This window comes from Daucus carota, chromosome 9 (genome assembly GCF_001625215.2).
Source record: "Daucus carota subsp. sativus chromosome 9, DH1 v3.0, whole genome shotgun sequence".
Classification (NCBI taxonomy): domain Eukaryota; kingdom Viridiplantae; phylum Streptophyta; class Magnoliopsida; order Apiales; family Apiaceae; genus Daucus; species Daucus carota.
In genome coordinates this window covers 4631941-4648060 of record NC_030389.2, presented here as the reverse complement: position 1 = coordinate 4648060, position 16120 = coordinate 4631941, and the positions used below count along the sequence as shown (strand labels likewise).

At 33.4% G+C, this 16120-nt stretch overlaps 2 protein-coding genes across 3 annotated transcripts; both read right to left on the bottom strand.

The window, feature by feature from the left end:
• Positions 1 to 5824: 5824 nt before the first annotated feature.
• Positions 5825 to 9132, bottom strand: LOC108202443 (heat shock 70 kDa protein, mitochondrial). The gene is made up of 6 exons (XM_017370825.2): positions 8941 to 9132; positions 8235 to 8311; positions 8068 to 8146; positions 7416 to 7982; positions 6727 to 7347; positions 5825 to 6638 (listed from the first exon to the last, which is right to left on the bottom strand). Exons 1-6 carry the CDS (start codon positions 9001 to 9003, stop codon positions 6012 to 6014), a joined length of 2034 nt encoding a protein of 677 aa, XP_017226314.1. The 5' UTR covers positions 9004 to 9132; the 3' UTR covers positions 5825 to 6011.
• A 799-nt stretch (positions 9133 to 9931) lies between these two features.
• Positions 9932 to 14782, bottom strand: LOC108202444 (uncharacterized). 2 transcript variants are annotated; one of them, XM_017370827.2, is made up of 5 exons: positions 14511 to 14782; positions 13355 to 14189; positions 11120 to 11199; positions 10473 to 10737; positions 9932 to 10387 (listed from the first exon to the last, which is right to left on the bottom strand). In XM_017370827.2, exons 2-5 carry the CDS (start codon positions 14103 to 14105, stop codon positions 10143 to 10145), a joined length of 1341 nt encoding a protein of 446 aa, XP_017226316.1. In that variant the 5' UTR covers positions 14106 to 14189; positions 14511 to 14782; the 3' UTR covers positions 9932 to 10142. The 2 variants fall into 2 exon arrangements, with proteins under 2 accessions (XP_017226316.1, XP_017226315.1); XM_017370826.2 differs by having other exon boundaries at positions 13355 to 14747.
• Between the last annotated feature and the right edge of the window lie 1338 nt (positions 14783 to 16120).

Here is a 16120-nt window from a genome sequence, read left to right as displayed (position 1 = left end):
CTCCTCTTATGTCCTTGGTTCCTCCTGTTTTACTAGGGGTAGTCTTCAGCAGTGTTCTAAGGTTTATCACTAGCTAACTAATAGATAATCGGACGTATTCTAATGCGATTTTATAAAAATTGGTCGAATTAATATTTAATCGATCAAAAATCGAACTAATTAGTTCTAAATCAGCCATAATATTGAAATTTGTTATAAAAAAGATAAAATTTAAAAACTAATCACATATATAATTAATTATATTAAATTAATTTTGATTAATTATCTGATTAATCCTTCCGAAGATTAATAGTTGATCAGAGCCTTCATCATTTAGTTTTAATTTTCACTTTTTACTACTAAATCGTGAAAGTGAGACCAAACTATGAGGCCAAGATAAAGTTATTTGGTTTTACATAAGGTATATTTTTCACTTGAAATTATCTGAGTGAAACATGTAGGGATAACAAACGATCGATCGAAACGCGTTTTGTAAAACTAAACCCTAACCTGATTTTATATTGTAAACCCGAACCCCAACTCCAACCGAGAAAAACTCGAACCCGTCAGATTTTATTCGGGTTCGGTTACCATGAAACACGAAAAATATATTAGTTTTGAATTTTGAAAAGATGAAAATATTAGTTTAGTAAAATGCCTCTGAAATCAACACACGAGCTCCACATCAAGATATTGGTTTCTATGACACTAATATGGAGTTGATATGGCTGCCTCCCATGATATTTCACAAGTGGAATTCGCAACTTGTGGAACCTAATGACTACTAACATTATGGTTGATTCTATCTTAAGGGACAATGATTGGTTGTTATTTTCAATATCCAATCAGAGAGTACTAATCATGCATGTTATAATGCAACATTTGTTGGATAATCTAACAGTACTAATCAAACATGTTTTCATGCAACATTTGGAAGCTCACTCAAGTGAACAATAGCACTTCACGGTAAATGTTCACCCTTAGGTAGTCGGTAGTCCTACATTGATTGACATGTTCCTGCAGTGCTCAAATTCAACGGTCAAATTTATTTTTCGGAATCCTAATTTATATGCACACCGGAATAATCGGAAGGATTAATGTGTATCATTTATCGTGTCCATCTATAATTCAGACCATCCATAATATATACGAGTATCCATTAATCATTAATTTAATATATACTCTCTCTGTTTTTTTGACACTTTTGAGTTGGACATGTAATTTTAGATGAGTTGATTGAATATTAAAAATATTATTTTTTATTGATTTTTTTTTGTGAATTAAAATTTTGATTACATATTTATTCAGAAAAGGAAAATTTCAAAATTTTAAAAAATCAAACGTCATATATTAAAAAACCAGAGGGAGCAGGAACTATCGGAATCTTATTTTTTTTTTTTTAATATTTTTTTGACACTTTTGAGTTGGACGCGTAATTTTAGATGGGTTGACCGAATATTAAAAATATTATTCTTTATTGATTTTTTTTGTGAATTAAAATTTTGATTATATATTTATTCAGAAAAGGAAAATTTCAAAATTTCAAAAAATCAAACGTCATATATTAAAAAACCAGAGGAAGCAGGAACTATCGGAATCTTATTTTTTTTATAGCCTTACAAATGAGTATCTGTTCTACGTTTTATAACCTTACAAATGAGTATCTGTTCTACGAAACTTTCGGGATGAGTTAGGGTCGAACCCAGACCTGAGACGACATAGGATAAACTCTTAACCACTGAATTATTCAACCGTGCTCAACTTTCGGAATCTTATAAAAGGCTGTATTCTGGTAAGCAGAATAAAGTGTGAATTATTCATCAATCATGATCATTGGCACTCTAGGATATTAATAAAGGGCATATATTGACCCTTCCAAACCACATCCATCAAAATGTTAAAATAAAATGCAGAAAGAACACCTGCCCACATGCCCTAGTTATTAGCATCACAAACATTAATTTATATGATACAAAGAAATAACAAACAACCAAAAGCAGCTAAGTGGCACTATACAGTTCACTCTTAATTTCATCAATCAATAAGCAATGTTGACAATCCTAGTGGTTAGGTTACATGTTATAATCCAAGTGGAAAAAGCATGGGAAAAATATTATTCAACATAGACCTAAAGACACTTGACAATGAAAGAATGAGAAAGAAGATGAGTACATGAAAACAGTTGTGCGATACTTCTTCGGTCCCCCCTCACTTTACGCTATTTTTTGGCACGCTTTTTAAGACTCGTTTAAAATATAATTTTATAATATATTTATAAATTTTCTTTTTCCTAAATAAAAATTTGATTTTCAAAATTTTATTCAAAATTTTTTTAAAAAAAAAATTATGAAACTATATTTTATATAAAAACCTCAAAATACGTGTAAACAACGAACGAGATTCAGAGTAATTAATTTACATGGACATTTACATGGACAGGTGTACCTTTTGTGATGAAAATAATATGCCATCAGTTGGCCCACATTGTAAATACTTTTTCTTTCAATTTTTGTATGTATTGTATTTGTGTGTTTGTTTATGGGGTTTTGAAAGCTTTTTATCCTTATCACCAATTGGAGAAAGTGAAGGAGGGAGTGGAGGGTTTTGTCAACGTTATCATAATCGATGATGGTGTCAAATGTTAAAGGTGTGGCTCTAGCCTCTAGGTCTTATGAGCATCAGGTTATTGTGGAGAGTTTGTTTTGTCTAATTTAAAAAATAAAAATAAATTCGGTGTTTTGATTTACTTCCTCCGTCCCCTTTTACATGTCTATTCTGATTTTCGAGTAGTCAAATTGATCAATTTTTGACTAAATATTATAAATCATTTATTCATTATTTTTAAAATCTGAAAGTTTCATATTAAAATAGATTAAATATTTTTATAAAAAAAAATAGATTAAATATACTTCCTCGTGGTATAATTTTTATTATTTTCTCAATTATATAATACATGTAAATTTGAGTCAAAGGGGATGTTTGTTTCCGGCTTTTAAGCCGGGTTTCTGGTTAAGTTACAAGCACTTATTTGTACCGTTTGTGTAAAAAAATTAAGAATCACTTATAAAAAGCTAGGAATGCTAACTTTTGTTTCAGGGCTTCTGCTTATTTCCCAAACACTTTAATCATTTATAAATCTTAATTTACTTCTAACTTTTATTTCATTTTGTTATTTTAAGCAAGAAATACTTATTTTAAACTCGTTCAAACGGTCCCAAAATATTGTCAATTTAACTGCAAATGTCAAAATGTACTTGAAGACGGAGCTTGAGTATTAAATATTTTAATTTCGTCTGACTCGATAGATGCGATCTCATCGTTAATTGTAACTCCCAGAAGAAATTGCAGGCTTTTACTCGCTGAATAGAGTAACTATATAAGGGTGATGAGGATATTTCACGTGAGTATTTGTTTTTATCGTATAAAATTTTGGGTGTGAATATCGAGATTTATTAAACAAACATATCTTAATTTGGGAACCTATAAATTTGCATATTAAAAAAAAATCTTAAATTTACTTTCTTCGGTACGGGAGCAGGAATTAAAAACAATGATCTATTTCAGATTTAAAAAGTTTATAATCAAATACACAATTTGCTCGGATGCAGCAACTCAGGTTTGAATTTCATTTCGCTAAATTTAAATTATCGCATTTTCAATTGGATTAGATTCTTTCGCACAATCTAGAATCTAGTATAGCTAATATTGATAAATAATATTTTTATGTGCAAGTGCGTGTCGATATATAATAAGAGACACATAATAAAATAAACGGATTAAATTTATGAATAATCATGAAATATTGTTGGGATATTAGATTATTATAATTATATGGTTGAAATATAAATAATTAATTTAGCAAAAATAAGGAATTTAATGATTCGTCTGTTTATAATCAATTAAACGAATATATATTCATAATATTAAACATAAGGTATTATATTTATTTAATATATTTAATTATGATATATAAAAACCTCTCATCTGGTTTTAACTCGATTTTGAGTTTGAGTTGGTTACAGTTCGAAACTCAAAAATTTTAACTCAAATAAACAAATTTGAACAAAACTTGTCAAAAAAAATAAAATAACAAAACTACATGGATGGGATTATAATATTGTCTTGGATATAGGGTGCTGGCATGAGGACCGGGCTAAATACTAAGCTCATGCTCACGGGGATCCAAGCCGAAATTTCTTTTAGTCTAGGCCCATGTAAGTGGTGTAGTATGAGCACCAAAACTCTTAAATTTCACGAAATTTAAAATTCAGGTAAGTGAACATTTTTATGACAAGAACTCAAATTTTGAAAGATTGTTTATCTGTTAGGAGTTTATACTTTTGGCATGTCTATAACTGGTATACGGCATTTAGATAGTTAGGATGCTCGTACTTCAATCTCAGTTTATGCGATTAGAGATTTTGAACAGCGTTTTAATAATGGCTTTTATGTGATAAGATCAATTATGATATTGTCAACAGATGAAGATCAGAGATCTTAACGAATCAGCTGTAGCCAGTTGCTAAAGCTTTTGATGCCATACACTGCTGAAATTCCCACAACCACAAGAATTCTCACAGTATTTACACCTGAATTGATTATTCCATCTATTAAAGAAAGGGTAGAAACATCTTAGAGGAATTAATTCAAACCCTTACTTCTCATTCCATCGAATTCTCAACATTCAAGAGAAGGCAAGGATTCCAGTGATATTTATTACTCCCTCCGTTTCAAAATAGATGTCCACTTTCAAAAAATTACAGAGTTTAAGAAAAGTAGTTGTCCACAAATTAATTGCATTAAATGACCAAAACATGTGGAGTGAGATTGATCTAGGAAATATAAATAAGAGATATGTGGAGTAGAATTGACTTTAATATGATTTTGCATTGAAAGTTGAAGTTGACAAGTAATTTGAAACATAATTTTTTTTTCAAAGTGGACATGTAAATTGAAACGGAGGGAGTATCTTCCAGCTAAACTAGATAAGTATAAGTTTCTTGACCAAGAAATCAAAAGTTTCAAGGGAACTCATATCGATGCTTTCGCACATTTTGACATCATTTTCAGAAGTGGTCAAAAGTTATACATAAGTGCTAGTCATCCATATTTTGTTGATGCTAAAGTTGAGGAAATTGCTGAAGAAAGTGATAGAAGGGAACTTCAAATTGTTCGAGTTACAGAAGAATAGTCTGATGTGGATGAAAGGTATAAACTGGAATTGGAAGCTGAATTAGAAGTAGAGAAGAAGGCTGAAATGCAAGAAGAGGAAGCTTCTAAAGAACTAGTCAAGAAAAAATCAAGAACAAAGGCAAGGGCTTCGAAGAGTAAGAAGATAGCTGATGATCTGATATTTCTTAAAATCTCACAAGAATCAAAACCAGCTTCTCCTCTTGAAGATCATGTTGTCATCAACCCCGAGATAAACTTCTTTCAGGAACCAATCATGCCCAAAAAGAGCCCATTGATCTTGACAACATTCCAATTCCAAAGTTCATATTTGAGAACGAGGAGCATACAGGGCCTATCAGATCCAAACAGTCTTATTATATTGGCTCCATGTACATGTCAACTAACCAAGAGTTCAAGAACTCTCAGCAAGTACAAGTTGAGACTTCAACATGTAAAGAGCTCTTGTTTATCTTCTCTTGCCTATTACCAAGTTGGCAACTTTGCATATAGATAGTACACTGTAAAAAAATTAGTTAAAGAACAGACAACTATGAGAATGTTACTCTCTCAACAAAAATCAAAATAATGATGCTAGCAGCTAGGCAAGAGCATATTGTCAGTATAGCAAGACTCTAACAATTACTATAGAATACTTGATATAATAGTGCCCATCTGTAACAAAATAATAAAGTTTATCGATGGCAATGTTGGTTTACTTTTCAAGTAGCACCCGGCCTTATCAAGTAGGAAGACTAACAAACTTTAACATTCCGAGATTTTAGATACAAAACTCCTAAAAACCTTGCCACTCAACAAGCAGCTAATAGCAAAATAAAATTAGCTTCTCCAGTCTGCGAGATTTACTTCTTCACCTCTTCGTATTCTGCCTCAGGAGGTTGATCACCGCCCTGCGACCCTCCTGAGCTGGAACCACCGGCTGAACCACCACCGCTCATGTGTTCTCCAATCTTGGAGACAGCCTTGTTGGCGGCATCAATCTTGGATTGGATCTCCTCGACACTGTCACCTCCTGATGCCTTTCTCAGATCAGCCACTGCTGCCTCGATTTCTGATGCAACTTCGGATGGGATCTTGTCCTTGTACTCATTCAGGCTCTTCTCCACACTGTATGCAGTTGTGTCAGCTGTATTTCTGGCATCGATAAGAGCCTTCCTTTCTTGATCTTTTTGGGCATGCATCTCGGCTTCCCTAACCATCTTCTCAATTTCATCATCGGAAAGACCTCCTGATGACCTAATGGTGATTTGTTGTTCTTTACCGGTGGTCTTATCCTTGGCAGAGACAGTAACAATACCGTTGGCATCGATGTCAAACGTGACTTCAATCTGGGGCATACCCCTAGGAGCTGGAGGAATGCCAACAAGGTCAAACTCACCCAACATTTTGTTGTCTGATGCCATCTCACGTTCACCTTGTAACACCTTAATACCGACTTGAGTTTGGTTGTCAGCAGCAGTTGAAAACGTCTGAAAAAGAAATTTGCAATCAGCACAATGATATGTAGATCAAATGAACAGAATTCATACAACTCGAGATAAGGAAATGAGTTTATACCTGGCTCTTCTTTGTCGGGATAGTTGTGTTCCTAGTAATCAATTTGGTGAAGATACCGCCAAGGGTCTCAATACCAAGTGACAAAGGAGTGACATCCAGCAAAAGCAACTCCTTGACATCACCACGGAGTATACCACCCTGAATGGCAGCTCCCATAGCTACTGCTTCATCGGGATTCACACCCTTGCTAGGGCTCTTGCCAAATATTTCTGAGACTATCTCCTGCACCTTTGGAACTCTGGTCATCCCACCCACAAGTAGGACCTCATCTACCTCCTTGGTTGATATTCCAGCATCTTTCAAACAATTCTTGCAAGGAGCTCTGGTCCTTTCAATCAATGAATTAACCAGAGCTTCAAACTTTGACCTGGTCAGGGTAATGTTCAAATGCTTTGCACCAGACTGGTCTGCTGTGATGAAGGGAAGGTTAATCTCAGTCTGTGAGGTTGATGAAAGTTCAATCTTAGCCTTCTCAGCTGCTTCACGAAGTCTCTGCAGAGCAAGTTTGTCTTTTGAAAGGTCTATACTATCAGTCCTCTTGAATTCACTCACTAGGAAATCCAATAGAGTGTTATCAAAGTCTTCTCCACCCAAAAATGTGTCACCATTGGTCGATTTCACCTACATGAACAACACTTAGCACACCAATCGGATTCAATAAAAGTAATAAGCCTAGGAAAATTTCATACCTCAAAGACACCATTTGATATCTCTAGAATGGAAACATCAAATGTTCCACCACCAAGGTCAAAAACAGCAATTAAACCCTCCTTATTGTTCATCCCATAGGAAAGTGCAGCTGCAGTGGGTTCGTTAATAATTCTCTGAACATCAAGGCCAGCGATACGCCCTGCATCCTTTGTGGCTTGCCTCTGTGCATCATTGAAGTATGCTGGAACAGTAACAACAGCACTATTTACAGTCTTTCCAAGATAAGCCTCGGCAGTTTCCTTCATCTTGGTCAACACAAAGGCACCAATCTGACTTGGAGAGTACTGCTGACCATTCGCCTCAACCCAAGCATCTCCATTAGGAGCCTTAACTATCTTATATGGAACCATCTTCATTTCCTTCTGTGTTTGTTGATCATCAAATCTCCTGCCAATTAGACGCTTGGTTCCAAACACTGTGTTTGTAGGATTGGTCACTGCTTGACGCTTAGCTGGTGTACCCACCAAAAGTTCTCCTTTGTTGTTGAAGGCAACTACTGATGGAGTTGTGCGAGAACCCTCGGCATTCTCAATGACTTTTGCAGCCTGAAAAGAAGTTAAATAGGTAAGCATATTTACACCTTCCGAAAGAAAGTAAAGTAATCCCTTTTTCTCAACCCTCGAACATTACCTTGCCCTCCATAACAGCAACACACGAGTTTGTTGTACCCAAGTCAATTCCAATAACATCATTACCAGCAGGCTTGGTGCTACAAATGTACAAGACAAATCAACCACGGTAGGAGGGACAACACAATCAAATAACATAAGATTCTTCATTCTGGACAACACAAATACCTGAATGGTCTGGCAAGACTGGCCCATTTATTGCTCATGTGCGACGCAGACCACGAAGTCTTAGCATTTCCAGCCAACTGCAACCAAAAATTGTTCATCACACACACATTTTCAACTACCACAAGGCCAAGATCATTTCCAATTAGCACAAACTAAAAGATACTCGCCTATACAATCAAACTACCAGCATCACATATATACACTTAAAACCTGCTGCCCAACACATACAACATAAAAATTAAAACATAACAAAATCACTAACCCATTTGAACAAAAACCCACAAAACATAATTCTCAAAACTCAATTCTGGACCGACCGACAATCGAATCATAGCCTCAAATCTAATCCTCATGTCCTTATTTCCACACCCCAACACACACAAACATAAACAAGAACACAAGAAAATAATCATCAAGATCACAACTTTCTCAGCTAAACAAGAACCAATTAATCAAAATACTATCACACGCAAATATTTAAACATAATTCAACAAAAAACAAACAAATCAAAAAATCAAGATTCACAACCAAACAGCCCGAACCCACCAAATCAAACACCCTTTTCAACCAAACAAACACAAACCCACCAACAAATCATCAAATCAAACACCTCTAACAACAAAAATACACCATCAAGACCCAAAAACAAAATCTCTAATACTAACCACACAAAAATATGCAAGTAAAAAGGGATTTTCATCTTACAGATTGAAAGGCAGATGAAAGTTCGCGTCGACGAATAGATCTGAGCAACAGAGTGGAAGCCATCGTGGAGAGAGCTAAGAATCTTGAAGAGTCTGTATGTATAGATACGTGTATTGTGTGTATATGTTAGGGTTTAGGGTTTATGAGATGAGGATATAAATGAAGGCGGTGCGGCGTGTGTGATTGATATAGTGCATGAACCTTCTAGAATTATCTAGGTTTTGGGATTTGTTTTTTCTTATTTTTTACTTTTTATTTGGAGAAAATTAATTTAAGCACACAAATGAATAAAATTTGATTTATGATGAGTAATATTTCATGTTTTAAAATTGCCTATTTATATTAAATGTGAGTAGTTTTAATAGGCTATTTTTAAATATAAATTAATAATATATATAGTCCAAAAAAATTATGAATCTAATTAAAAAAAATGCAATGGTCCCTTCAAAAAAATGCAATGGTAAAATAATGAAGGTTCTAGATTTTTTTTATTATAATTAATATCTATTAAAGAAATCATTTTTCTGTAGATTTTGTAAATAAAAGTGTGACTTGTTATAAAAATAGAATCTATATAAAATCCAATAAATTAAAAATAATCTTGGCTAAATAAAATTTATCTTGGAGCAATATAACCAGCACCACCTAACAAATCTATACGAAGAGATATTAAGATATTTCCATAAATAAATTACTAGAAAAGTAACAATTGTCAATATTTCAAATTGGCAATTACTGTATATATAAAAAAATTAACCCAGTTTGAATTTAGACTAGAACATTTATAAAACTAACATCGGTTTTTCTATGATATACCCGCGCTAACTTCTGAATTTGATATTGATCCTCTAATAGTAAATATGGATAGCCCTCCTATCAAACTCATCAAATTTGTGTTTCCAGTGTCCCTGCACACGGTAAAAAAAAAAAACCCAACTAGAAACATTTCCTCTCACCAGAAAATGCAACTTATGAGTAAATGAACACCAGCTGACAGATAACACTTCAAATTTGATTGCTCATTCATAAGAACACTCAGACAGTTGCACAATATATTGATGAATATATGATTAAAATCATGCAACTGACAAAATACTTTGAGTCTGGCACTTCTGTAATGTAGGACAAAACTAAGACATCTGAGCCTTACAAGTATATATGAAATATGTCAAGTAATCTGTCTATTTTTTTAATTTTTTTTTTCAAATCCGAAGATAACCAGCTCTTTCACTTTTCTTGCTAAATCTTCTGTTAATAGACAAGCTTCTTGTCAAATCTTTTCTTCGACGCCAAGCATCCATACGCGTGTAGAGTGCTGAAAAGAGGAAGCAAAGAAGTACGAGAACCAGCGTTGCCACACACAGAAGCATAACATTTAGAAACCCATTCTTTAGTTTTGGATCTTTTTGTCCTGTCCATGGAACTCCTCCCACATTCATTCCAAACACTGTCAACATAATAAGAAACGATGAACATGACTTGAAAGACAACAAAGCGTGGATATATATTTAGAATTGTGAGAATATGTTAACCTCCTGTGATTACTGATAAAGGAAGGAATATAATAGATAGGAAAGAGAGGTAGTATAGCTTTCTGTTGATCTGCTCCGCTTGCCAGCTATCAAGACCAGCCTGGACGGCTGTTACACGATTAGCTATAAATCCGACATTCTCCTTTAATCTCTTGAATCTCCCAGTCAACTCTTCAAGAGAATTAATGTCTTCACTAGCAAACCAAACTTTCAGAGAACACTTTTCTTTAACTCGTGGAAATACTTGTTCTCCATGCGCAAGCACCTGTAATAAAATATGATATATGCTATCATTTAGGTAATTCAGCCGGGACAGAAATTTTACTTTACTGCAAATGATTATTTTACTGCAAATGAGTTAGGGTAAATGCAAACAAAACATTTTCCTCTGGAAAATATCAGATTTCAAAGTTCTATTAACTTGAATCTCTTTGAGATTGATAATAATGATACTTGTCACACAAACAGAAGAGCCTCTTACGGCTTTGTTCTGCAAGTTTTTACCCAAAGTAAATTTGTTGGTCTAAGAAATAGAGCACGACATATTTGCTCTAATTTTCACTCTGTTGCAAGTAAGAGTTAACCAATGGTGCAAAGATTATTCCCCACTTAATTTTCTAGATGGACTGAAGTGGACTGGACTTTACCTGCAGCAGGCGCTGCAAGTCCAAATGCATTTTGGGGAACCTTCTATCATCTAACATTTGTTTCTTCAGAGCAAAACCTCCTGCAACCATGAGCAATATCATGGTCTAAATCAGCCGAGAAAGATATAATTATTGCACATACATAGATAAAGGTTCCTAGATGCAATCATTATGATGATATAGGAAAACAGAAACAGCCTGTAATGCATTCTATCATGTCAATACAATAGACATAGTTTGTGTAGTATTAAAGCAATTAATCCAACATATTAGATATTACAGAAGGACAATGAATCCAATTTCTATAATATGATTACAACCGTAACAAGGGGATATTAATGACTGATAAAGCAATAAATATCTTCATGACACGAGATTTTGGGAATTTGTGCTAGTGCATGTCTCCAGTTGTATAAACTTACATGTAATGCTTCTGTATAGGTATCTAAAAATAGTTTAAGAGGAAACAAAATCACCTCCTTACAAAACTAGTTAAGACGAGGTTATCAAGTATTTATATAAAAGGATCTAGATAATTTTTTTTTTTTCTAATTTAGATAATATGTTTTTTTAGGTCAATTAACCAGATTATATACTATAGCCTGCAAGAGAGGTGTTCCATGTCCAGGGCACAAGCAAAATTCAGACAAAACATGTCCAAGCTCTACACGAATACCAAAAGTTCAACACTATAATCAAAGTTAAGGCCAGAAGATATGAAGGGTTACAGAAATGGCATAATAGCACGGAGATTATATACTAGGTTCACTTTAAAAAATAATTTTACACTACCTCCAGAACTAGTTATACTATATTCTTATCAGGCAACTTTATAAATTAAATGATAGGAGAATGAGATTACATTCAGAAACCAGTTATTGAGTTTTTAAAGAAGCAGAAATTTCACTAGCTGTGCCAGCAACTGTAGTGTAGACTTACATCTATAGTACACTATAGATACTGCAATTTGCATCATTAAGAATATACTAAAGAGCCCATCTTACTATTTCTTACTAACAGACACATCATTCTCCTTTTATGTCAGTTAAATGCCTAAAATAGGGATGTGTTTTACCCAAGAACAATAAGTACTCCCTGGGTTTAAAAAATTGTAGATAAAATATACTCTTAGTCAAGTACACCTTCAAAATTCCAAAAGATCCATACATCTCAGTCATGAGTCATATGAACACAAACTACTATCAGGAACATTGGGCTACTCGATCATCTAACTAAAAAAATCTATGTTCTAGTTTAGAACAATGAGAACAAGGAAATATCTTTTTTGTTTGTTTGAAACAAGGTAAGTACTTGTATTTCAAACATATATACTAAAAACATTATCAGTTTACACTCCTGTGTATAAGCCACAAGCAGGACAAATATTTTATGGTAAATCCTGTACTAGTCGGCCAATCTTCATTTCTAGGTGAGCGATCATACCTCTGTTATCAGTAAACAATCAATTACAAATGTTTATAACCATAATTCCATCTAAATCACTTACAAAGTTGCACATTTAACATCAACCTGCTTCTAAGGACAGTTCAATGTATATAACATAGAAGTACCTCAGTTCTCAATGCTAACTAAAATAATCTAACAGATGCACAGAAATTTACAATGTCAACATGCCACATAGATTAAATATCATTAGTATAGTTAAAAGAAAAAAATTTAAATATATCAAAAATATGCATCAAAACACGTATTGGAGCAAAGACAAATCTCAAACCTGCAAAAGCAAAGACAAAGTGATGCAAATTTGAAACTCTAAGCATTTTTTTCCTTCAATCTAAATGCTATAATTAAAATACATGAGAAACAGCAGTGCAAGTAAAGCAACTAGGACCAGAGAAGTTGCATATAATAAGCACGCTCAACAATTAAATTCGATAAAACACAAAGTTAGTCTACTTAAATGGATACCACTATAGATGGAACTTGACCATTTTCAACATATAGAATATGCTAAAGATACAGTTTTGGACCTTACTTCCCTTCTAATTAATATAGGAAGAAACAGAGATATATTAACTAAGTCAGTTATGACAACCTATTTAGTAGACTGAAATGCACAAAATGTTATACTAGTAGCAGGCTAGCAGCATGATAAGAAACATGTAAAATTAGAAATTTTAATTGACAATCCAACTAGATCGTATAACAACATACCGATGCCATGCTAAATTTCAAAAAAGTTATATGAAAAGCACAATATCATGACTTACATACCTCTATCCAAATCAAGCTCCACTGAATCAAGGTCCATCTCGAATTTCGTCACAACATCTTGAAGGTGATCCACATGTGTGTCGATGATGTGAACCACGAGATTAGAGACAGATTTCGGCACAGGATTATCAGCCTCCTCAGAATGATTCATTCTCAACAAAAAATCAAGAACATGCTCCTCGATTACAGTCCCACTCCTGTCCTTATGCTCACCACTAGGACTCTCCACCCTAGGAACCTCCGAAAGAAGAGACTGGCCCACAGGTGAAAAACCCAGTCGTGGAACTCGACCTAAAGATACAGTAATCACAGAATTCTCAGTAACCCTCGCTGCAATTCTGAATGTAAATTTGCTAGAGGCAGGACCCGGAGAATTTACTCTGAATACGAGTGCACCATCAACATGACCACAAAAGGGTCCTGTACTAACTAGTGAAAGTATATCTTGAAGTTTTAGTGGTGGACAAAGAGCATCAATCAAATACTGTGCTGATTGCGATAGTTTCTGATTCCCTTTGGGAAGTTCTACATGGTACCAGCAAAACTCTTGGCCACTCCCCTCTTGAAGATCCCATTCCTTATTATAATAATTCCCTAACCCATCAAATATATACGCTTTTAGCCTAACCGCGCCAGGAAAGCGTGTTCGATAATGATGAGGTTCAATCAGCGGAACACCGAATAAGTGTTCCCTATTCAATGTGTCCAATTCCTCACCCTCCCTCTCATCATCCAATCCTCTCGGTGCCATAACCTCTATCCTCTATCTTTCATCTATCACAACTTATAAAATCTGGAACAAAAGATCCAACCAACTGCACCTAATAATCCAGTCCTGAACTCAATAAATTACAAGTTACAACCATACACAAAAATAAATATTCCAAGTCAAACCCTCAAAAACAACACAATTGAGCCCCCAAATAGAAATCACAAAACCCTTATATTAATCTCATATCTTAACACTGCAATAAACTCATCACACCCAAATAGAAATCATCAAGAACTTAACAATCACCAATTCAATAACACTTAAACAACAGCCAAAACTAACCATTTTCAACCCCTAATCACCAATTCAACAAACAAGCCACAAAATCAAATAAAGATTGAAACTTTAATATCCAATAATCAAAACCCAAGTTAAAACAATTACCTCACTAGAATATAAGATAAACCCAGTTGAGTATAGGCAAAACCCACCAAGAAAAAGTGGGTTTTTATCAAGAAATCTAGAGATGAAGAATCTTTATGGATATATGGGAAACAAAAGAAGCTCGATAAGATGATGTTAGGTGAAAATAATAGAGAAAGATGAGATCGCTTCAACGTGCAGTGCAGTTACTTGGAAGTTTCCTTTTCTGTATTAATATGAAAGAGACACAGCACAAGTGCACAACACAACACAAAAGTGCAACAAATTCAGTGGTGTTGTGTCTCAGCTGACTTCAACTTTTAAGGATTCAAAGGTCGGCTTTCACAGCAGAAGCTATTTTTTGGACCAAATCGATCATTTTTTTATTGAAAAAAAGGGTTTTTTTGAAAGATATTCAAACAATTATTTTAGATTTTAAAAAAAATTTAATCCATATTTTTGTACGTTTTTCCGAAAAGAATTGCAAGAGTATGTTTTTGCAGATTACAATTATACTTCCAACTAAAATCAAACTTCAAATATAAGAGTTGAAGTCGTTTTTAATTGTTTCCACTTGTTATAGTTGAATCAAATACAACTTCAATGAATTAAACCAAAATCAACTTGTTAGGAAAAATATTTACATTTAATTACTTTCGGTTGCAAAATATATTTGTTGCATAAGAGCGTTTGAATATAGTAAAATTGTAAGAAAAATATGGTATGTGATAATTTTTTTGATATATATTTAAAAAGTATAATTTATTTATATTAGTTACGAGAGAACTAATTTTTAGTTAGAAGTGAGAGAAATTGATATTTATACGTGATAAAAGATTATTATCGTGACTGTCATAATATATATAAAGTAGAAAATTTTACATTTATAAAATAAGCTCACAAAAATATATCAGATATTATTTTTTTATGAAAAATGAAAAATTTAATAAATTTTTGCAATGCAATCGAGACAAACACTCGAACTGTCAATTACAACCTGATTATGATATCAGGTATTTAGATATTTTTAAAATATTAAAATGATGAATAGATTAATGAAATAACCCATTTTTAGAATATCACTTAGATGTATTATTATAATAATCGAGACCCGTAATTAAACTATGCTCATACGATAAAAAAAATGAGGTAGAGAAAAAGATATATCTTCAAAACATAATTTTTATAATCATGACTAAATATTCATAAATATGTATTAATTAATAAATTGATGTGATTAATATGAAATCAGAAAGTTGATTACGAACATTTAATTTTTGATTTACGTGTATTTTTGATTTATCTTCTTTATATTTATATTTTATAAAGGAGAATCAACTAATGCTTTTAAGTCGATATTATTTCTTTTATTAGAGAAGGATGAGTTATACATGCTGAATTTTTATAATTTTTTTGACGATGCTGGCTTATATGTCTTATAAATTAGTATTTGTTCTAATAATTCTCAGGGTGAGTCAGAGTCGAATCCAGGTGTCTGGGGGGACAACAGAGGATAACTCCACCATTGGGTACAGAGATTGAAGAAGTTACTTACTCCCACTGTTTTTATTACTGTATTTGACACTTTGACTTTTGACACACACCTTTAAATGTTTTGACCGGGTAGTTAA

What these genes read in the sequence shown, in the direction of transcription:
- LOC108202443 (XM_017370825.2), bottom strand. Translation starts at nt 9,003, where the DNA reads ATGGCTTCCACTCTGTTGCTCAGATCTATTCGTCGACGCGAACTTTCA. An exon ending in TTTCATCTGCCTTTCAATCT is followed by an intron (nt 8,312 to 8,940) that starts GTAAGATGAAAA and finishes TTTTGGTTGCAG; the next exon opens with TTGGCTGGAAATGCTAAGAC. An exon ending in TTGCTGTTATGGAGGGCAAG is followed by an intron (nt 7,983 to 8,067) that starts GTAATGTTCGAG and finishes ACTTCTTTTCAG; the next exon opens with GCTGCAAAAGTCATTGAGAA.
- LOC108202444 (XM_017370827.2), bottom strand. Translation starts at nt 14,105, where the DNA reads ATGGCACCGAGAGGATTGGATGATGAGAGGGAGGGTGAGGAATTGGAC. An exon ending in GGAGCTTGATTTGGATAGAG is followed by an intron (nt 11,200 to 13,354) that starts GTATGTAAGTCA and finishes TCATGGTTGCAG; the next exon opens with GAGGTTTTGCTCTGAAGAAA. An exon ending in ACTTGCAGCGCCTGCTGCAG is followed by an intron (nt 10,738 to 11,119) that starts GTAAAGTCCAGT and finishes ATTTTATTACAG; the next exon opens with GTGCTTGCGCATGGAGAACA.